The sequence below is a fragment of the Rutilus rutilus genome (genome assembly GCF_951802725.1).
Source record: "Rutilus rutilus genome assembly, chromosome: 7".
NCBI lineage: Eukaryota > Metazoa > Chordata > Actinopteri > Cypriniformes > Leuciscidae > Rutilus > Rutilus rutilus.
Window position 1 is genome coordinate 789,799 of NC_140221.1, and position 22,883 is coordinate 812,681.

At 39.2% G+C, this 22,883-nt stretch overlaps 2 protein-coding genes across 2 annotated transcripts; one reads left to right on the forward strand and one right to left on the reverse strand.

Annotated features, from left to right (window-relative positions):
• Positions 1–3,078: 3,078 nt before the first annotated feature.
• Positions 3,079–8,322, reverse strand: exosc2 (exosome component 2). Its single transcript, XM_084413189.1, has 9 exons — positions 8,112–8,322; positions 6,371–6,472; positions 6,013–6,058; positions 5,747–5,836; positions 5,570–5,635; positions 4,253–4,321; positions 3,706–3,882; positions 3,323–3,451; positions 3,079–3,231 (listed from the first exon to the last, which is right to left on the reverse strand). The coding sequence occupies exons 1-9, from the start codon at positions 8,237–8,239 to the stop codon at positions 3,151–3,153; spliced, it is 888 nt and encodes a 295-aa protein (XP_084269315.1). The 5' UTR covers positions 8,240–8,322; the 3' UTR covers positions 3,079–3,150.
• Positions 8,323–9,158: 836 nt separating this feature from the next.
• Positions 9,159–20,274, forward strand: spra (sepiapterin reductase a). The gene is made up of 3 exons (XM_084413347.1): positions 9,159–10,226; positions 11,314–11,604; positions 19,260–20,274. Exons 1-3 carry the CDS (start codon positions 9,893–9,895, stop codon positions 19,448–19,450), a joined length of 816 nt encoding a protein of 271 aa, XP_084269473.1. The 5' UTR covers positions 9,159–9,892; the 3' UTR covers positions 19,451–20,274.
• The last annotated feature ends 2,609 nt before the right edge of the window (positions 20,275–22,883 follow it).

Consider the following 22,883-nt stretch of genomic DNA (forward strand, 5'->3'; position numbering starts at 1 on the left):
TGCAGTGTGTGTGTGTGTATCCACGTTTGCAGTGTGTGTGTGTGTGTGTGTGTGTGTATCCACGTTTGCAGTGGAGTGTGTGTGTGTATCCACGTTTGCAGTGTGTGTGTGTGTGTGTGTGTGTGTGTGTGTGTGTGTGTTAACTTGGATGGGTTAAATGCAGAAGACTAACTCTGAGTATGGGTCACCATCACGGTTCACTTCCACTTCTTCTCTTCATGGTCTGCTCCCTCTCTAATATAATAAACTCCACTGTTTTTCGAGTGAATTTAAATAGGGACGTTATTTTGTTAATAACTGATGGTTATCCAATAAGATTAATGGTAAAGGCAAAGCTGTTATAAAATCTTAGTTAACAAATTTGACACAGTGTTTAATCTGACCGGATTACTGGTGTGTCAGTGTTTAATCTGACCGGATTACTGGTGTGTCAGTGTTTAATCTGACCGGATTACTGGTGTGTCAGTGTTTAATCTGACCGGATTACTGGTGTGTCAGTGTTTATTCTGACCGGATTACTGGTGTGTCAGTGTTTAATCTGACCGGATTACTGGTGTGTCAGTGTTTATTCTGACCGGATTACTGGTGTGTCAGTGTTTATTCTGACCGGATTACTGGTGTGTCAGTGTTTAATCTGACCGGATTACTGGTGTGTCAGTGTTTATTCTGACCGGATTACTGGTGTGTCAGTGTTTATTCTGACCGGATTACTGGTGTGTCAGTGTTTAATCTGACCGGATTACTGGTGTGTCAGTGTTTATTCTGACCGGATTACTGGTGTGTCAGTGTTTATTCTGACCGGATTACTGGTGTGTCAGTGTTTATTCTGACCGGATTACTGGTGTGTCAGTGTTTAATCTGACCGGATTACTGGTGTGTCAGTGTTTATTCTGACCGGATTACTGGTGTGTCAGTGTTTAATCTAACCGGATTACTGGTGTGTCAGTGTTTATTCTGACCGGATTACTGGTGTGTCAGTGTTTATTCTGACCGGATTACTGGTGTGTCAGTGTTTATTCTGTATTAAACCACATAGCTTGTCATTTCATTAGTTAAGATATACTGTGATTTGTGACATTTGAACATGACATTTTTATTCTTTTTTTTACATGTTTACACAGACGTTCATGGAAGGGGTAGGTCGTGAACATCTGCCTAAAAGTCATGGAAAAGTCATTTACATTTATTGGTAGAAATGTGTACAAACCCTTTGCATTTCACAAACCTTTCCGTTACAGGTGTGATGAGGGAAGACGGGCAAGAAAAGGCAAACGAGGCGTACTGTAAATAATGAGGCATTTAATAAGACATTTTTACTTCTCCTACCATGTATATTTTGACTTGTATTCTCTGCTGTCCTCTTAGGCTCAGAAGGCACATGAGTGTGTTAGAGTTTACATGTGAGCGGCGTAATGCCTCATGGGTGTTTTACAGTAATCTTGCGTTTTCTAAAGCGGTATCATGGCTAACATGACCTTAGATGAGCATGTGTACGGGTTCTGGGACGTGTGTCGTCGGCTACAGCTGACGTGAGCTGGGGGAAGTGTGTAAAGGATGTTAATGTCTAACCACAGATGTATATGTACAAAAATCTAATTAATTTGTAGAGATAGGCCTATGTATATGTACAGAGAAAGGTATATGTAAAGTTTCACCTATCTTTATCAGAACTAATTAAACCGTTTGATACCTTAATAACAATGAAATAATTGTCTTGGCATGTTATTCATACACAAACAGTGCTGGTATTTTAACCGTAACCCTTTTCATTATCAAGTAAATCCATAATTTATTCATTTTAATAACATCTTGAGTCTTGCCGAAAATATTCGACTTTTATTTACATGTTAATAATTAATACTTGTAACTGTAAAGCAAATACTGGAATAACATTCAAATTAATAAAAAAATAACTTGAAACTAAAAGTTGGTTGACATTGCAATGTGACGAGTCAAAAGAAGTAACTGGATTATTGCTTGGAAATGTACGTAATGAAACGTTTTCTAAAAAATAACAATATTTATAACACTATATATTATTACCAGATTAACGGATTCAAAGTTTTGTTTTATACTACCATAAGTCATGAGCATGTTTTCAACCGCATTTCCTATTTACCGTGGCGTCGACGTCATCACTGCCATTAAGCAATGAGAAGCGTCGTGGGCGGGGCTGCGCGTGCCCGGTCTGGAGAGCTCTTCCGCCAATCGCTTCCGTTCCTTTTTTAATTTTTATACTTTTATTTATTTGTTATCTCTCTGCATCTCCCAGGCACATCTTTATTCATTTATATTGCAGTTATTTGTTTTTTTTTTTCATCTTTTTTTCTTTCTATTTCCTTGATTTACGTATTATAGCAACTTAATCATACATTGTTTAATTCTTGCACATGTATGATAATGTTGCTTTCATTTAAAAAGTTGTTTATTTCCTTGAACAAACTCAAAACTAATTTTTCAAAATAAAAGTAAGAAAGTTATAAAAACGTGTCAATATTTGTAAACATTTTGATGCTTTATTCTATTGATTGCGTATTACTTATTTTGGCTTGTTTGGTAAATATATATATTATTATTATGTCTTGTGTTTATTTTATTCTTTGTAAAGCACTTCGTCAACTTTGGTTGTGTTTTAAATGTACTCTAGAAATAAATGATTGATTGATTGATTTTTTTAAATAAAATAAGTACTAATATATAATATAATCAGTATATATGATTTCAGTGCATGTGTTAGTATGGTGATCATTGAAGCTCTGCCCTCTAGCGGCCTGATACTGACTGTCACTCTCTTAAAGGGACAGTTCACCCAAAAATGAAAACATTTTGGACCCCATTGACTTCCATTGTATTTTTTTACTACACTACTGAAGTCAGTGGGTCCATCACCTGTGTTATTCAGCAGAACACAGAAACACACACAGGGTTTGGCACAACTTGAGGGTGAGTGAATGATGACTGTCATCCCAGGCACAATATTACTTAACATTACAAACATAGAAGACTTCTAAACTGGTACGAGAGTAAATGCTGGTTAACACGTCTTCTGTAAGGTTTCAGATGCGCTTTTGCTTGTACGAGGAACAATAAAAGCCACTTGTTTTCTGTCAAATTGATTTATTTCTGTATTATCTGTAGGGTTTGTGTGTTTTATCCCTCGTGCTCCACCAGGCGCTGCCGTGTCTCCAGAACGATCTCCTCCATGGTCTCCGGCTTCAGGATATCTTTAATCTGCAGGGAAACACAGACGTGAGGCTTCACTCCTCATGAGCGTTCACACAGATGATGAAGGAGATGAAGGAGATGATGAAGATGATGATACCTTGTGTGGAAGAGCTGCCTCGTAGCAGTAGAGCACGCTGGTGTCGTACAGCAAAACCTTATGAGCGGCGAGAGCCAGCAAGCAGTTCCTGAGCCGCGAGATCACCTCCCGATCCGACACCGGCACCGGCTGCACACACACACACACACACACACATAATCACACAACAGAAGACAGAGACAAAACTGAATAACTTTTGTAACTATATTTGTAATGTATATTTTATTAATAAAGTGCAGTGATATTTTACATTTGATTACAGTTTCTGAACCTGAACTCCTGAAACTCTTAAAACACGGTTTATTTCAGTCGTATGTTTGATCAGTTGTGTGTGTTTGATCAGTTGTGTGTGTTTGTTCTTTTGAGAGCTAGAGCAGTCTGACCTCCATGCTGGTGTAGAACCCTCCGGCCTCCTCGTCCTGCGTCTCCGGCGTGGGATACAGCCACACGTATCCGTTGTTTCCCAGGATCACGGACGCGCCGCACGGCAGGTTGTGGAAGTGAGTCTTCTGTCTCTTCACCAGCGACGGGGACACGAGAACCAGCACTCCCTGACCCAGCTGAAACACAGGCATCAGTGTCAGTGCTCCTCAACTCCTCAAACACCTCCATCCTCCGGGAACACGTCACAGTATTCCTCATTTACATAATTCATGCGCAGAATAAAGGGGCGGGGCTTGGTTGAGTTAGTTAGTAGTGTGTTAAACTGGCGGTTATGGAAAGGGGCGGGACATTTCCCAAACACACTCGAAGCGCTCGACCAATCACAACACACCGCTCCAGCCGACCAATCAGAGCACAGTATGCTTTTCAGAAGGAGGGGCTTCATAGAGACAGGAAGTAAACAGAGCGTTGCTGACAGACTGGGAAGAGAGGAGCCGCAACAATGGAGAATATGAGGAGAATATGACTTTATGACGTGTTTCTCACCTTCCCGTACTTTAAGCTGCGCGTGTGCAGAGAGAGAGCGCCGTCCGAGAAGATGGACTGAACCTCTGCCTGTGAGCGGTTAAAGAACACAGCAGGAGATGATAACAGGAAGTGATGAACACCTCGAACTGATGAAGTCAGAAGCTGCTTTAGAGGAACAATGTGAACTGAACGGATCAGAATGAAATCTAAATAAGGAGTTTCAGGAGGAACAAATTATTACATTTTGATCAAAGACTATGACAACTGTATTGCTTTGGAATCAGTGCTATTTCAATTATTTATAGACTATTATAGTATTTATTCATATTTTGAATTAGCCTGATTTCCATATTTTCAGTTTAGCTTTAATTCTAGCTCAAGGTTTAGTGTTGCATGCGTTTGTTATTTTTAATACTTTCGTATATTTCTGTTTAGCTTTATTTTTATTTCAGTATTAGATCTAATATTGTTTTTATGTGCTTTTGTAAAAAAAAAAAAAAAAGTATGTGCCTATTTAGCCTTATTTCAATGCGCTTTGTTAATTTTTACAATACATTTTATATTTCTATTGAAGTTTTAGTAATTTTGTCATGCGCTGTTTGTTAGTTTGGTTATTTCATATTTCTGTTCAGATTAAGACTTTAGTATAAGTTTACATCTTCAATTTCATCATCAAATTGAGAATCACGATTTTGTTGATTCAAACACAGATCCCGATTCAAACACAGATCCCGATTCAAACACAGATCCCGATTCAAACACAGATCCCGATTCAAACACAGATCCCGATTCAAACACAGATCCCGATTCAAACACAGATCCCGATTCTGAACAACTAAAACTAACATGTAATTTACTAGATGTTCTGACAGAATGTTAATTTCTGCAGTCAATTTTAAAAACCCTAATTAATTAGAATTACTTATAAAAAAAGAAGGTTGAGTGAATGATTCAATGACTCACTCGTTTCATTACTGGATGAATCAGTGTTTTTGAACGAATCTCTTGAATGAATGATTCATGAGTCACTAAAGTAAACACAAACAGATTTGCTGTATTTTGATCACTACTGTAGACATCAGAGCTTATATCTGAACTATAAACTCTTACCCCAGTACTGCTGAGATAACTGAGTTATCGTAAAATGGAAATAATGATGATGTGTGGCTGAAAAGACTTTCATAATGCCGTTTGTGATTACATATACTGAACGAATCAGTCAGAGCAGGAAAGAGAATTAAAGGAATCAAGTCAGTATGTGTGGATGTCATGTTGTCTGTGGATGATGATGATGATGATGATGATGATGATGATGATGATGATGATGAAGGATACGCTGATGAGATCTCCTTCCTGAAGATAATCTCTCATGGCCAGCTCATCCTGCGTCGATCGCCGTCTCTGACACACACACGCAACAAACATCCACACACTTTACTGCACCGATCCAGTGCTGCGATATGAGCTCATAATAAATGCACTATATTTGCTGCATTACGGAGAGTTTCTCACCAGCTCTCCTCCCGGCAGATTGACCGACGACAGCAGCAGCACTGAATCCAGACGAGAATTCGTTTCCACTTTCCACCGTTTCTGCTGCACCTGTTGTTATAGAGACACACACGTAATGATCAGAGACACACACACACGTGATCAGAGACACACACACGTGATCAGACACACACACATAATGATCAGAGACACACACACGTGATCAGAGACACACACGTGATCAGAGCTTCAGAGACGACCATCACACATCCATCATAAACACAAACCTCAGTGATTCTTCCCACAACCACGTCACCGACCTCACCGTTATACCTGCGGGAGAGAGAGAAGAGTGTGTGTGAGAGAGTGTGTGTGTGAGTGAGTGAGTGAGTGAGTGTGAATGTGAGTGTGTGAGAGTGTGAAGAGTGAGAGTGAGTGAGAGAAGAGTGTGTGTGAGAGTGAGTGAGTGAGTGAGAGAAGAGTGTGTGTGAGAGTGAGTGAGTGAGTGAGTGAGTGAGTGAGAGAGAGAGAGTGAGTGAGTGAGTGAGTGAGTGAGTGAGTGAGTGAGTGAGTGAGTGAGTGAGTGAGTGAGTGAGTGAGTGAGTGAGTGAGTGAGTGAGTGAGTGAGTGAGTGAGAGAGATCACCTGGTCTTCAGCGGCTTCACACAGATGAGTTTATTGACCCGCTCCACCTGTCCAGCCACTGACGCCGTGAGCCGATCTTCATCCATGTACGTGCCGTGACCCCTGAGGATGAGGAGTCACACACACACACTGAGGATGAGGAGTCACACACACACACTGAGGATGAGGAGTCACACACACACACTGAGGATGAGGAGTCACACACACACACTGAGGATGAGGAGTCACACACACACACTGAGGATGAGGAGTCACACACACACACTGAGGATGAGGAGTCACACACACACACACACACACACACACACAGAGGATGAGGAGTCACACACACACACACACACAGAGGATGAGGAGTCACACACACACACTGAGGATGAGGAGTCACACACACACACTGAGGATGAGGAGTCACACACACACACTGAGGATGAGGAGTCACACACACACACTGAGGATGAGGAGTCACACACACACACACACACACACACACAGAGGATGAGGAGTCACACACACACACACACACAGAGGATGAGGAGTCACACACACACACACACACACACACACAGAGGATGAGGAGTCACACACACACACACACACAGAGGATGAGGAGTCACACACACACACTGAGGATGAGGAGTCACACACACACACACACACAGAGGATGAGGAGTCACACACACACACACTGAGGATGAGGAGTCACACACACACACTGAGGATGAGGAGTCACACACACACACACACTGAGGATGAGGAGTCACACACACACACACACACACACACACACACACACAGAGGATGAGGAGTCACACACACACACACACACAGAGGATGAGGAGTCACACACACACACACACACACACAGAGGATGAGGAGTCACACACACACACACACACACAGAGGATGAGGAGTCACACACACACACTGAGGATGAGGAGTCACACACACACACACACAGAGGATGAGGAGTCACACACACACACACTGAGGATGAGGAGTCACACACACACACACACACAGAGGATGAGGAGTCACACACACACACACTGAGGATGAGGAGTCACACACACACACACACACACACACACACACACACAGAGGATGAGGAGTCACACACACACACACACACACTGAGGATGAGTCGTCACACACACACACACACTGAGGATGAGGAGTCACACACACACACACACACACTGAGGATGAGGAGTCACACACACACACACACTGAGGATGAGGAGTCACACACACACACACACACACACACACACACACACACACACACACTGAGGATGTGGAGTCACAATCACACACACTCACACACACACTGAGGATGAAAAGTCACAATCACACACACTCACACACACACTGAGGATGTGGAGTCACAATCTCTCACTCTCACACACACTCTGATAACATCAACAGACTGATGGACGAATGTTCTCAGTATAATCCAGTCTGGAAGAACATTTCTGCCACTTTGCTATTGCAAATAATAATAATAATGACGATATAAAAAGTCAATTATGAGAGAACATCATAACTTCCATGTAGTAAATGCCACTTAACATGTCATAATTTCGACTTTAGCTCATAATTATGACTTGAAAGGAAAAGCAGGAAAACTGATATTAACAATTAAAGTTGTCACTCTTTAGTTTTCACTATTTCAAGGCCTTTTAAACGTCCCTGATGTTTACAGATCAGATCCAGCCCGGTTCCGGTTCCGGTTCGTGTTTACCTCATGAAGCCCGTGTCAGATGTGATCACATCTCCAGGAACCACCAGGTGTTTGTCGTCCCGGTGAGACTGTGCTGTTGTGAGAGAAACATGTTTGTGCAGCGCTGGAAGCCTCATCTCCACCGCCATGCTTGCTTACACACACACACACACACACACACACACACACCGACCGGAACCGCGCACAGTGGCAGAAAGCGCGCGCCGATTTCATAATAAAAGGTCGACTGTATTCATTTAAAAGTCGTCATAACGCCGACATTTGACACTGAATTATTAATTAGTTAAATATCACATTTTAATTTTGTGTTGTAAAACTTGGCAACTTTTATTTTGTAATAGGATGAGTGTCCGCTAGAGGAAAGCATTGATTTTATTATGTGAGGTTGTGCGAATTAGAATTAAAATGAATAGTGTAAATAAATAAATAAAGTTTAAATAAGTTCACAATGTTACGCATACAAAACACAATGCATTAAAAAGTAGCATTTCTTAAGTAAAAAAAGTTATTTTGTTGAATACTATTACTAATAAACACATTGTACATACATAACGTATTTAACATAACGACATTTGACATTGAATTATTAACTAGTTAAATAACAAAATAATTTTGCTAAATGACTTTTTAAACGTGTTATAAAACTTGTGAACTTTTATTTTGTAATAAGACGAGTGCCCGCTAGAGGGAAGCATTGATTTTATTACGAGAGGTTGAGCAAATTAAAATAAATGTGTAAATAAATGTGTAAATAAATAAGTTTTTTGTAATAAGATGAGTGCCCGCTAGAGGGAAGAATTGATTTCATTACGAGAGGTTGAGCGAATTAAAATAAGTAAGTGTAAATAAATAAATAAGTTCACACGTACAAAACACAATACATAAATAAGCAGCATTTTTTCGAGTTTGTAACACCCTATTTAGTACATTCATCCACTCAAAACTGGATCTTTTATTGAATACAATTACTAATAAATGTATTAACACATTTTACTTTTTTATTAACAAAAAATAATATGTTACAAAAATACAACAGTATACAAAAAACAATATGTAAGAGTTGCACACTAGTGGACTCCATGCAGCTCTACATAAAGACAAATAAAATAAAAATATATATATATTTTTTAAAACGAACGCGCTTTATAAGTTATGTAGGCTATGTACAATGTCCAATGTGTTTATATAATAAATTGTATTCTTTTAATTGGCAAAATTCCATATTAACAAATGTAATTTTTCCTGTAAAAAACAAACAAACAAAAAAAAACTGTTTTACATCATTTAAGAAACTTTGAAAACGTGTAACCGTTTCAGTGTGCTCGATGGGGTTTTCCTTATAAAGCGCGTTCGTTTTTTTATTTTATTTTTATTTTATTGAACATATAAAAGTAAATACATATAGTTACAACTCAAAACAGAATTAAACAACAATAAACAGTAGACAAAACGCCAGTAAAATAAACAGAAAAAAAAGAAGAAAAAAAAAACATTGTTACGAAACACAATTCATAAATTGTAGCATTTCTTAAGTAAAAACTTTTTTTTTTTTTTAAGTTTGTAACAACATATTTAGTACATTCATCCACTCAAAACTGACTCTTTTATTGAAAACAATTACAAATAAATAATAATCAACACATTGTATATACATAACGTCTGTCTTCCGGGTGCGTGTCTAATCGATCACTTCACACACACACACACACACACACACACACATACATCAGTGCGCGCACTATCTCTCTCTCTCTGCTCTAGTCAGGATCAACCGGTTCGGGATGAGTGCAGTTTCGGATTCGGGTCCGGGTCTGGGTTCGGGCTTCGGTAAAGCGCTGGTCATCATCACCGGGGCGTCGCGAGGCTTCGGCCGGGCTCTGGCTCTCTCCGTGGCGCCTCGTCTGTCGGCGGGCTCGGTTCTGGTGCTCTCGGCCCGCTCGGAGGATCGGCTCCTGGAGCTGAAGCAGGATCTGGGCCGCGGGCACCCCGGGATCACGGTCCGGTGTGTGGCCGCGGATCTCGGGTGTAAAGCGGGCGTGGAGAGCCTCATCACCGAGACCCGAGACTCCGCGACCGATCCCGGGATCCAGACTCTGTTGCTCGTTAATAACGCCGGTGCGGATCGATATTCCTCACTCAGATCGAGATGTGTTCGACATGTGGAAGACTGTTCCCAGAACACGAGGAGAAATTATGCTTTGATTAATCATAATGATGAGATGAAAAGTCTCAATTATGACATACTAAGTCATATTTATTATACAAATTGAAATAATGTGAAAAAGTAAATTATGACATAGAAAGTCATTATTCGATTTTTTTTTTATTTCTCATAATTATGATTTAGTGTGTTGTAAGTTTGACTTAAAATATGCGTGTGTAGATTTTTCTTCTCATAATTGATTTTTTTTAATCTCATAAATGTAACTTTTCATCTCATAATTGTGACTTAGTATGTCATAATTTAAACTTTTTCTCAATTATGACTTGGCATAAATATGGCAAACTTTTTGTCATATTTGGACATTTTATCACATAAATGTATCTTTTCATGCCATTATGATTTATCATGTCATAATTCCGAAAGATTTTGACATAAGTGCATTATGACAAAAAGTCAGAATTTAAAGATTCTAATTTTATCTTCTAATTTCAATTTTATCTAAAATTTTTTTCTCAATTATGATTTAGTAACTTTTCTCAGTTATGACTTGTCATAATTTTGACTATCTCGTAATTTAAACTTTTTTGTTATGCTTCGACTTTTTATATCATAATTTCATTTTTATCTCAGAATTTTGACTGTCATAATTATGCCTTAACATTTCATAATTTCATCTTTTTATCTCAATTTGAATCTTTATTCTGATCATTTTTATCTCGTAAATGTTACTTTATTTCATAAATTTGACTGTCAATTTACATTTTTAATCTCATAATTTCAATTTATATCTCATAATTTTATATTTATCTCATAATTATGACTTAGTATTTCATGATTTAAAAAAAAAATTATCTTAAAGAATTTTTTTATTCCATAATTTAACTTTTTTATTTCATAGTTTCGACTCTTTTGTCAAATCTCATAACTTCGATTTTTAATCTCATAATTTAAATTTTTAATATCATAATCTTGTCTGTGTGTTGTGATTCTGCTGTGTTGTGTGTCCTGATCCTGGTGTGTGTGTGTGTGTGTGTGCAGCTTCTCTCGGGGACGTGTCTCGGCGCTGTCGTGACTTCACGGATGTGTGTGAGGTGGACTCGTACCTGTCCCTGAACGTGAGCTCGGCGCTGTGTGTGACGGCAGGGGTCCTGCGCTCGGTGCCGGGCCGGTCGGGTCTGACCCGGGTCGTGCTGAACATCAGTTCTCTGTGTGCGCTGAGGCCGTTCCCCTCCTGGGTCCTGTACTGCAGCGGGAAGGCGGCCCGAGACATGATGTTCCGAGTGCTGGCAGAGGAGGAGCCGGACCTCAGGGTCCTTAACTACGCCCCAGGTACACACTCTCCCTTCACACACACTTACACACTCTCCCTTCACACACACTTATGCCCCAGGTACACACTCTCCCTTCACACACACTAACGCCCCAGGAACACTCTCTCCCTTCACACACACTTATGCCCCAGGTACACACTCTCCCTTCACACACACTTACGCCCCAGGTACACACTGTATTCTGGTGTTTATTACACTGTTCTGGTGTTTTTAACACTGTTCTGGTGTTTATAACACTGTGTTCTGGTGTTTATTACACAGTTCTGGTGTTTATAACACTGTTCTGGTGTTTATAACACTGGTTTATAACACTGTTCTGGTGTTTATTACACTGTTCTGGTGTTTATAACACTGGTTTATAACACTGTTCTGGTGTTTATAACACTGTTCTGGTGTTTATTACACTGTTCTGGTGTTTATAACACTGTTCTGGTGTTTATTACACTGTTCTGGTGTTTATAACACTGGTTTATAACACTGTTCTGGTGTTTATTACACTGTCCTGGTGTTTATAACACTGTTCTGGTGTTTATTACACTGTTATGGTGTTTATAACACTGGTTTATAACACTGTTCTGGTGTTTATAACACTGTTCTGGTGTTTATTACACTGTTCTGGTGTTTTTAACACTGTTCTGTTGTTCTGGTGTTTATAACACTAAACACCGTTCTGGTGTTTATAACACTGTGTTCTGGTGTTTATAACACTGTTCTGGTGTTTTTAACACTGTTCTGTTGTTCTGGTGTTTATAACACTAAACACCGTTCTGGTGTTTATAACACTGTGTTCTGGTGTTTATAACACTGTTCTGGTGTTTTTAACACTGTTCTGGTGTTTATAACACTGTTCTAGTAACACTGTTCTGGTGTTTATAACACTGTTCTGGTGTTTTTAACACTGTTCTGTTGTTCGGGGTGTTTGCAACACTGTCCTGGTGTTTATAACACTGTTCTGGTGTTTATTACACTGTTCTGGTGTTTATAACACTGTGTTCTGGTGTTTAAAACACTGTTCTGTTTTTCTGGTGTTTATAACACTGTTCTGGTGTTTATAACACTGTGTTCTGGTGTTTAAAACACTGTTCTGTTGTTCTGGTGTTTATAACACTGTTCTGGTGTTTATCACACTGTGTTCTGGTGTTTATAACACTGTTCTGGTGTTTATAACACTGTGTTCTGGTGTTTATAGCACTGTTCTGTTGTTCTGGTGTTTATAAAACTGTTCTGGTGTTTATCACACTGTGTTCTGGTGTTTATAACACTGTTCTGGTATTTATAACACTGTGTTCTGGTGTTTATAACACTGTTCTGTTGTTCTGGTGTTTATAACACTGTTCTGTGTTTATAACACTGTGTTCTGGTGTTTATAACACTGTTCTGTTGTTCTGGTGTTTATAACTGTGTTCTGGTGTTTATAACACTGTTCTGTTCTGGTGTTTATTACACTGTTCTGGTGTTTATTACACTGTTCTGGTGTTTATAACACTGTGTTCTGGTGTTTATAACACTGTGTTCTGGTGTTTATAACTGTGTTCTGGTGTTTATAACACTGTTCTGTTGTTCTGTTGTTTATTACACTGTTCTGGTGTTTATAACACTGTTCTGTTGTTCTGGTGTTTATAACACTGTTCTTGTGTTTATAACACTGTGTTCTGGTGTTTATATCACTGTTCTGTTGTTCTGGTGTTTATAACACTGTTTTGGTGTTTATAACACTGTGTTCTGGTGTTTATAACACTGTTCTGGTGTTTATAACACTGTTCTGTTGTTCTGGTGTTTATAACACTGTTCTGGTGTTTATAACACTGTGTTCTGGTGTTTATAACGCTGTGTTCTGGTGTTTATAACGCTGTGTTCTGGTGTTTGTAACGCTGTGTTCTGGTGTTTGTAACGCTGTGTTCTGGTGTTTGTAACGCTGTGTTCTGGTGTTTATAACACTGTTCTGGTGTTTATAACACTGTTCTGGTGTTTATAACACTGTTCTGGTGTTTATAACACTGTGTTCTGGTGTTTATAACACTGTTCTGTTGTTCTGGTGTTTATAACACTGTTCTGTTGTTCTGGTGTTTATAACACTGTTCTGGTGTTTATAACACTGTTCTGTTGTTCTGGTGTTTATAACACTGTTCTGTTGTTCTGGTGTTTATAACACTGTTCTGTTGTTCTGGTGTTTATAACACTGTTCTGGTGTTTATAACACTGTGTTCTGGTGTTTGTAACGCTGTGTTCTGGTGTTTATAACACTGTTCTGGTGTTTATAACACTGTTCTGGTGTTCTGGTGTTTATAACACTGTTCTGGTGTTTATAACACTGTGTTCTGGTGTTTATAACACTGTTCTGGTGTTTATACCACTGTTCTGTTGTTCTGGGGTTTATAACGCTGTGTTCTGGTGTTTGTAACGCTGTGTTCTGGTGTTTGTAACGCTGTGTTCTGGTGTTTATAACACTGTTCTGGTGTTTATAACACTGTTCTGGTGTTTATAACACTGTGTTCTGGTGTTTATAACACTGTTCTGGGGTTTATAACACTGTTCTGTTGTTCTGGTGTTTATAACACTGTTCTGGTGTTTATAACACTGTTCTGGTGTTTATAACGCTGTGTTCTGGTGTTTGTAACGCTGTGTTCTAGTTTTTATAACGCTGTGTTCTGGTGTTTATAACGCTGTGTTCTGGTGTTTATAACACTGTTCTGGTGTTTATAATGCTGTGTTCTGGTGTTTATAACGCTGTGTTCTGGTGTTTGTAACGCTGTGTTCTGGTGTTTATAACGCTGTGTTCTGGTGTTTATAACGCTGCGTTCTGGTGTTTGTAACGCTGTGTTCTGGTGTTTGTAACGCTGTGTTCTGGTGTTTATAACACTTCTGGTGTTTATAACACTGTTCTGGTGTTTATAACACTGTTCTGGTGTTTATAACACTGTGTTCTGGTGTTTATAACACTGTTCTGGTGTTTATAACACTGTTCTGTTGTTCTGGTGTTTATAACACTGTTCTGGTGTTTATAACGCTGTGTTCTGGTGTTTGTAACGCTGTGTTCTGGTGTTTATAACACTGTTCTGGTGTTTATAACACTGTTCTGTTCTGGTGTTTATAACACTGTTCTGGTGTTTATAACACTGTGTTCTGGTTTTTATAACGCTGTGTTCTGGTGTTTATAACGCTGTGTTCTGGTGTTTATAACGCTGTGTTCTGGTGTTTATAACGCTGTGTTCTGGTGTTTGTAACGCTGTGTTCTGGTGTTTGTAACGCTGTGTTCTGGTGTTTATAACGCTGTGTTCTGGTGTTTGTGTAACGCTGCGTTCTGGTGTTTATAACGCTGCGTTCTGGTGTTTGTAACGCTGTGTTCTGGTGTTTGTAACGCTGTGTTCTGGTGTTTGTAACGCTGCGTTCTGGTGTTTGTAACGCTGTGTTCTGGTGTTTATAACGCTGTGTTCTGGTGTTTGTAACGCTGTGTTCTGGTGTTTATAACACTGTTCTGGTGTTCTGGTGTTTATAACACTGTTCTGGTGTTTATAACACTGTGTTCTGGTGTTTATAACACTGTTCTGGTGTTTATACCACTGTTCTGTTGTTCTGGTGTTTATAACACTGTTCTGGTGTTTATAACACTGTTCTGTTGTTCTGGGGTTTATAACGCTGTGTTCTGGTGTTTGTAACGCTGTGTTCTGGTGTTTGTAACGCTGTGTTCTGGTGTTTATAACACTGTTCTGGTGTTTATAACACTGTTCTGGTGTTCTGGTGTTTATAACACTGTTCTGGTGTTTATAACACTGTGTTCTGGTGTTTGTAACGCTGTGTTCTGGTGTTTGTAACGCTGTGTTCTGGTGTTTGTAACGCTGCGTTCTGGTGTTTGTAACGCTGTGTTCTGGTGTTTATAACGCTGTGTTCTGGTGTTTGTAACGCTGTGTTCTGGTGTTTATAACACTGTTCTGGTGTTTATAACACTGTTCTGGTTTTTATAACGCTGTGTTCTGGTGTTTATAACGCTGTGTTCTGGTGTTTATAACGCTGTGTTCTGGTGTTTATAACGCTGTGTTCTGGTGTTTATAACACTGTTCTGGTGTTTATAACGCTGTGTTCTGGTGTTTGTAACGCTGTGTTCTGGTGTTTATAACACTGTTCTGGTGTTTATAACACTGTTCTGGTGTTTATAACACTGTGTTCTAGTTTTTATAACGCTGTGTTCTGGTGTTTATAACGCTGTGTTCTGGTGTTTATAATGCTGTGTTCTGGTGTTTATAACACTGTTCTGGTGTTTATAATGCTGTGTTCTGGTGTTTATAACGCTGTGTTCTGGTGTTTGTAACGCTGTGTTCTGGTGTTTATAACGCTGTGTTCTGGTGTTTATAACGCTGCGTTCTGGTGTTTGTAACGCTGTGTTCTGGTGTTTGTAACGCTGTGTTCTGGTGTTTATAACACTTCTGGTGTTTATAACACTGTTCTGGTGTTTATAACACTGTTCTGGTGTTTATAACACTGTGTTCTGGTGTTTATAACACTGTTCTGGTGTTTATAACACTGTTCTGTTGTTCTGGTGTTTATAACACTGTTCTGGTGTTTATAACGCTGTGTTCTGGTGTTTGTAACGCTGTGTTCTGGTGTTTATAACACTGTTCTGTTCTGGTGTTTATAACACTGTTCTGGTGTTTATAACACTGTTCTGGTGTTTATAACACTGTGTTCTGGTTTTTATAACGCTGTGTTCTGGTGTTTATAACGCTGTGTTCTGGTGTTTATAACGCTGTGTTCTGGTGTTTATAACGCTGTGTTCTGGTGTTTATAACGCTGTGTTCTGGTGTTTGTAACGCTGTGTTCTGGTGTTTATAACGCTGTGTTCTGGTGTTTGTGTAACGCTGCGTTCTGGTGTTTATAACGCTGCGTTCTGGTGTTTGTAACGCTGTGTTCTGGTGTTTATAACGCTGTGTTCTGGTGTTTGTAACGCTGTGTTCTGGTGTTTGTAACGCTGCGTTCTGGTGTTTGTAACGCTGTGTTCTGGTGTTTATAACGCTGTGTTCTGGTGTTTGTAATGCTGTGTTCTGGTGTTTATAACACTGTTCTGGTGTTCTGGTGTTTATAACACTGTTCTGGTGTTTATAACACTGTGTTCTGGTGTTTATAACACTGTTCTGGTGTTTATACCACTGTTCTGTTGTTCTGGTGTTTATAACACTGTTCTGGTGTTTATAACACTGTTCTGTTGTTCTGGGGTTTATAACGCTGTGTTCTGGTGTTTGTAACGCTGTGTTCTGGTGTTTGTAACGCTGTGTTCTGGTGTTTATAACACTGTTCTGGTGTTTATAACACTGTTCTGGTGTTCTGGTGTTTATAACACTGTTCTGGTGTTTATAACACTGTGTTCTGGTGTTTGTAACGCTGTGTTCTGGTGTTTGTAACGCTGTGTTCTGGTGTTTGTAACGCTGCGTTCTGGTGTTTGTAACGCTGTGTTCTGGTGTTTATAACGCTGTGTTCTGGTGTTTGTAACGCTGTGTTCTGGTGTTTATAACACTGTTCTGGTGTTTATAACACTGTTCTGGTGTTTATAACACTGTGTTCTGGTTTTTATAACGCTGTGTTCTGGTGTTTATAACGCTGTGTTCTGGTGTTTATAACGCTGTGTTCTGGTGTTTATAACACTGTTCTGGTGTTTATAACGCTGTGTTCTGGTGTTTGTAACGCTGTGTTCTGGTGTTTGTAACGCTGTGTTCTGGTGTTTATAACGCTGTGTTCTGGTGTTTATAACGCTGTGTTCTGGTGTTTGTAACGCTGTGTTCTGGTGTTTGTAACACTGTGTTCTGGTTTTTATAACGCTGTGTTCTGGTGTTTATAACGCTGTGTTCTGGTGTTTATAACGCTGTGTTCTGGTGTTTATAACACTGTTCTGGTGTTTATAACGCTGTGTTCTGGTGTTTATAACGCTGTGTTCTGGTGTTTATAACGCTGTGTTCTGGTGTTTGTAACGCTGTGTTCTGGTGTTTGTAACACTGTGTTCTGGTTTTTATAACGCTGTGTTCTGGTGTTTATAACGCTGTGTTCTGGTGTTTATAACGCTGTGTTCTGGTGTTTATAACACTGTTCTGGTGTTTATAACGCTGTGTTCTGGTGTTTATAACGCTGTGTTCTGGTGTTTATAACGCTGCGTTCTGGTGTTTGTAACGCTGTGTTCTGGTGTTTATAACTGTTCTGGTGTTTATAACACTGTTCTGGTGTTCTGGTGTTTATAACACTGTTCTGGTGTTTATAACACTGTTCTGGTGTTTATAACACTGTTCTGTTGTTCTGGTGTTTATAACACTGTTCTGGTGTTCTGGTGTTTATAACACTGTTCTGGTGTTTATAACACTGTTCTGGTGTTTATAACACTGTTCTGGTGTTCTGGTGTTTATAACACTGTTCTGGTGTTTATAACACTGTTCTGGTGTTTATAACACTGTTCTGGTGTTCTGGTGTTTATAACACTGTTCTGGTGTTTATAACACTGTTCTGGTGTTTATAACACTGTTCTGTTGTTCTGGTGTTTATAACACTGTTCTGGTGTTTATAACGCTGTGTTCTGGTGTTTGTAACGCTGTGTTCTGGTGTTTATAACACTGTTCTGGTGTTTATAACACTGTTCTGTTGTTCTGGTGTTTATAACACTGTTCTGGTGTTTATAACACTGTGTTCTGGTTTTTATAACGCTGTGTTCTGGTGTTTATAACGCTGTGTTCTGGTGTTTATAACGCTGTGTTCTGGTGTTTGTAACGCTGTGTTCTGGTGTTTGTAACGCTGTGTTCTGGTGTTTATAACGCTGTGTTCTGGTGTTTATAACGCTGCGTTCTGGTGTTTGTAACGCTGCGTTCTGGTGTTTATAACGCTGCGTTCTGGTGTTTGTAACGCTGCGTTCTGGTGTTTATAACGCTGTGTTCTGGTGTTTGTAACGCTGTGTTCTGGTGTTTGTAACGCTGCGTTCTGGTGTTTGTAACGCTGTGTTCTGGTGTTTATAACGCTGTGTTCTGGTGTTTGTAACGCTGTGTTCTGGTGTTTATAACGCTTCGTTCTGGTGTTTATAACGCTGCGTTCTGGTGTTTGTAACGCTGCGTTCTGGTGTTTATAACGCTGTGTTCTGGTGTTTGTAACGCTGTGTTCTGGTGTTTGTAACGCTGTGTTCTGGTGTTCTGGTGTTTGTAACGCTGCGTTCTGGTGTTTGTAACGCTGTGTTCTGGTGTTTATAACGCTGTGTTCTGGTGTTTGTAACGCTGTGTTCTGGTGTTTATAACGCTTCGTTCTGGTGTTTATAACGCTGCGTTCTGGTGTTTATAACGCTGTGTTCTGGTGTTTGTAACGCTGTGTTCTGGTGTTTGTAACGCTGTGTTCTGGTGTTTATAACGCTGTGTTCTGGTGTTTGTAACGCTGTGTTCTGGTGTTTGTAACGCTGTGTTCTGGTGTTTGTAACGCTGTGTTCTGGTGTTTGTAACGCTGTGTTCTGGTGTTTATAACGCTGCGTTCTGGTGTTTGTAACGCTGCGTTCTGGTGTTTATAACGCTGCGTTCTGGTGTTTGTAACGCTGCGTTCTGGTGTTTGTAACGCTGTGTTCTGGTGTTTGTAACGCTGTGTTCTGGTGTTTGTAACGCTGTGTTCTGGTGTTTGTAACGCTGTGTTCTGGTGTTCCCACAGGCCCTCTGGACACGGACATGCAGCTTCAGGCGAGGAGCAGTTCTGCTGACGACGCTCTCAGGAACACGTTTAGCGTCATGCATGCTAATGGTCAGCTCCTCACCTGTGAGCAGTCCGTCAGCAAACTCATGAAGGTCCTGCTGGAGGACACGTACCCCTCGGGAGCCCATCTCGACTACTACGATCTATAGGGGTAGGAGTACTTCACTTCAGAATTACAATTTCCTGATAATTTACCCTCCCCACGTCATCCAAGATATTCATGTCTTTCTTTATTCAGTGGAAAAGAAATGAAGGTTTTTGAGGAAAACATTCCAGGATTGTTCTCCATATAGTGACTTCAATGGGGTCCAACGGGTCGAAGGTCCAGATGTGAGTTTCAGTGCAGCTTCAAAGTCTCGATCCCAGCCGAGGAATAAGAGTCTTATCAAGACAAACCAGCCGACATTTTATAACAAATAAACATTTATATATTTTTAACCACAAATGCTCATATTGAATCTTGAAACTGCAATTTGGACCTTCAACCTGTTGGACCCCATTGAGGTCCATTATATGGAGAAAAATCCTTAATTTCTTTTCGAGTGAATATAAAAATATCTCGGATGACGTGGGGGTCAATAAAGTATCAGGAAATTTTAATTCTGAAGTGAACTAATACTTTAAATTCGGCATTGAAGTGAAGTTGTGCTGGTCTTTTCTTCTCCATTGTGACGTATATCGAGTGAAACGCTTCTGGAACAAGAACAAATGTGGGCGGGGCTTGATCATGTCTGTGAGGAATTGATTGGATGGTTGTGGTTTGCTATTGGCTGATCTCATGTGAGTGACAGGCTGCCCCGCCCACATCATCAGAGAAGAGAAGAGATGCAAGAGGAACTTATTCTGATTCAAGATTATAAACACAATAATGATGTGCTCCCATAAATCATTTAGAATAAATATATCCATTCAAAACTATAATTGTCCATTTAGATTTCACTTAATGATTGCGTCAAGGGCAGACGTTCTGTAATAAACTTTCACTTAATGATTGCGTCAAGGGCAGACGTTCTGTAATAAACTAATCTCATATACTGTAATTAATTAAAACTCACTGTCAGAGAAGTGAACTTCAGTCAGTATTGAAACGGTTTGGAATATTTCAAGTGCCTTGATCTTAATGCATAAACTGCAGATTATAACCTGAAGTTCTGGACCCAAAGAAAACTCTGTGATTGTTTTGCGAAGTGTTTCTACAGTATGTGCTCAAACTCATAAAAACATTATTGCTTACTGATGTTTTATTCCATTCATATTATGGTGAATGTAATAATTACACTAAAGGCTTTGCTTTCATGTGCAAATGTGTTTTTACTCACTTTATATCTTGAATTGCTAGCTATATTTTTTGAAATTCTAAAATTATTTTATATATATATTATTTGTAGTTTTTAAGAATGTTTTTTCAATTATCAAAATTGTGATTTTTGTGTATGTGTTGTGTGTATTCAGTAAAATAATTATGACTAATATAATATTGTGAATGTGTCTCTGGCGTCTCCTGATTAAAGTCTGTTGGTTCCTGCAGTGTTTCTCTGTCATGTTTGTGTTGATCGTGTCCAGTCTCTTTCACACTCGCTCCTGCTGTAAACAGTTTTGATGAAACATACACAGTTGTTTGGAGCGATGGCACTTTTTCCGAAAATCAATCAAGTGTGGAAGCTCTGGGTTTCACACACACCTGATGTAAACACTGCTGTTTTCCCAAATCCTCCAAGAGAACGTCTTTGACTGAAGAGCTTTGATTTTTCCTGGTCTTTTCCACCACAGTTTTGTCCCTAATAAAGTCATCTGTACAGTTAGTGTACTTGTTTCTCAAGGTCTGTAGAAAAATCTAGAGAAAATAATGTAAAATTAAATAAATTACATATATAACAGTACATTGCTGTGGTAAGTAGTAGAACAAAAATATATAGAAACTAAATTTTATTTTTATAATATAAAATTTTCAGTGTATAAATTGGGTGTTTATAAAAGATAGATGTCTTTTAAATCTTAGGATGGTGTCACGAAGATGATCATTTGATCACTTTCTGTAAAGCTGCTTTGAAACAATATGTATTGTGAAAAGCGCTATACAAATAAATTTGAATTGAATTGAATTGAATTGATTGACATTAATTTTGTGGCAAGTGGTTTTCCAAAGTTAGCAGCCACAGCATTTCCACTGGCCACAATTTTAACATCGATACCATTCGGAAAACCTGCCATATAGATATTTTTAATATCATCTCATAATTTGGCAGCAGGTTTATTAGGCTGCTGTAACTTTAAGACCTGACGCACGGCTCCATCATACTTTTACACATGCGTTTTCTTTCTCAACTGTTTATGTTAAAACATAAGTGACTGTGTTTACGTGGATACTCACCAAGACTGGCATTTTGACATTATTTTGTGTGTATATTTTGTGTGTATTTGACTGTTTAAAGGAACACGCCGACTTTTTGGGACTTTAGCTTATTCCCCGTATCCCCCAGAGTTAGATAAGTCCACACACACCCTTCTCATCTCCGTGCGTGCCGTAACTCTGTCTGACGCACCCACCGCTAGCCTAGCTTAGCACAAAGACTGGAGGTAAATGGCTCCAGCTAGCATACTGCTCCCAATAAGTGACAAAATAACGCAGATATTTTCCTTTTTACATGTTGTGATGTGTACAGATGGTGGACAACCAGAATGAGACTTTTACCGCCGCCGTTCCCGCGGCGGCAAAATTGGGATGTGTATTTGCTGCCTTTTACCGCTGAGTGGCGCTGTAATCACAGACTTTGAAAAGTGTCAGTTTATTCTCTTTATGACGTAATCTGCCGCGGCAGTAATCTGAGCTGAGGCCACAGATAAATTCAAGATAAATATTGTGGTTAAACGAATTCAAATTCATTAAATTTAAACAAAGTAGACACGTTAAAATTGTGTGCCCAGTTTTTCTATAATTTAGAAAGGCTATGTCAATAAGTTACTTGTCATTTACTAACGTAAAATTAAAACATTTTCAGGACTTGCAGTTACTAACCGATGTTAGTCGGTTTAAGCATTCTTTGTTATATTCAGAATTAAATAGGCTTACATGTTGTTATGATTATCAATTGAATTATTTAATAAATAATCAACCACAATGCCTATTACTGCCGCAGCAAAAATAAACCAGTCGAATTTCAAAGTCGTTCGCGAAATGACTAGGCTATACCAGGTGGCGCAAGTGACAGGGCAAAACAGCAGCAACTGCGGCATTTTAAAAGGTAAGTTTCCTATCTGTTTATTTTAAAAAAAATTTTTTGAAAAAAAAGAAACATGGCGCAAAAAAAACAACTTTTTTCATTATTTGAACAAAAATGAGACTGATTGAATATGTAAAAATATAAACAAACAAAGCAGAGAATAAAACAAATTTTTAGGGAAAAAATATAGGCCTATTATGCTACAACAGAATTGGTTAACATTAACGAAAGAAAAATATGTAAAAATACATTTAAAACAAAATAAAACAAAACAAATTCGTGGCCGAATTCAAATCGGTTCAAATCCCGACCAAACAGTAGTAGATCTAGGCTATTCAGACGATAGCTCTGTGGTCAAAGC

Coding starts and splice junctions, on each gene's coding strand:
- spra (XM_084413347.1), top strand. CDS start 9,893: ATGAGTGCAGTTTCGGATTCGGGTCCGGGTCTGGGTTCGGGCTTCGGT. Junction 10,227..11,313: donor GTTGCTCGTTAATAACGCCG/GTGCGGATCGAT, acceptor GTGTGTGTGCAG/CTTCTCTCGGGGACGTGTCT. Junction 11,605..19,259: donor GGTCCTTAACTACGCCCCAG/GTACACACTCTC, acceptor GTGTTCCCACAG/GCCCTCTGGACACGGACATG.
- exosc2 (XM_084413189.1), bottom strand. CDS start 8,239: ATGGCGGTGGAGATGAGGCTTCCAGCGCTGCACAAACATGTTTCTCTC. Junction 4,322..5,569: donor AGGAAGGAGATCTCATCAGC/GTATCCTTCATC, acceptor AACCGCTCACAG/GCAGAGGTTCAGTCCATCTT. Junction 3,883..4,252: donor GCAGCTTAAAGTACGGGAAG/GTGAGAAACACG, acceptor CCTGTGTTTCAG/CTGGGTCAGGGAGTGCTGGT.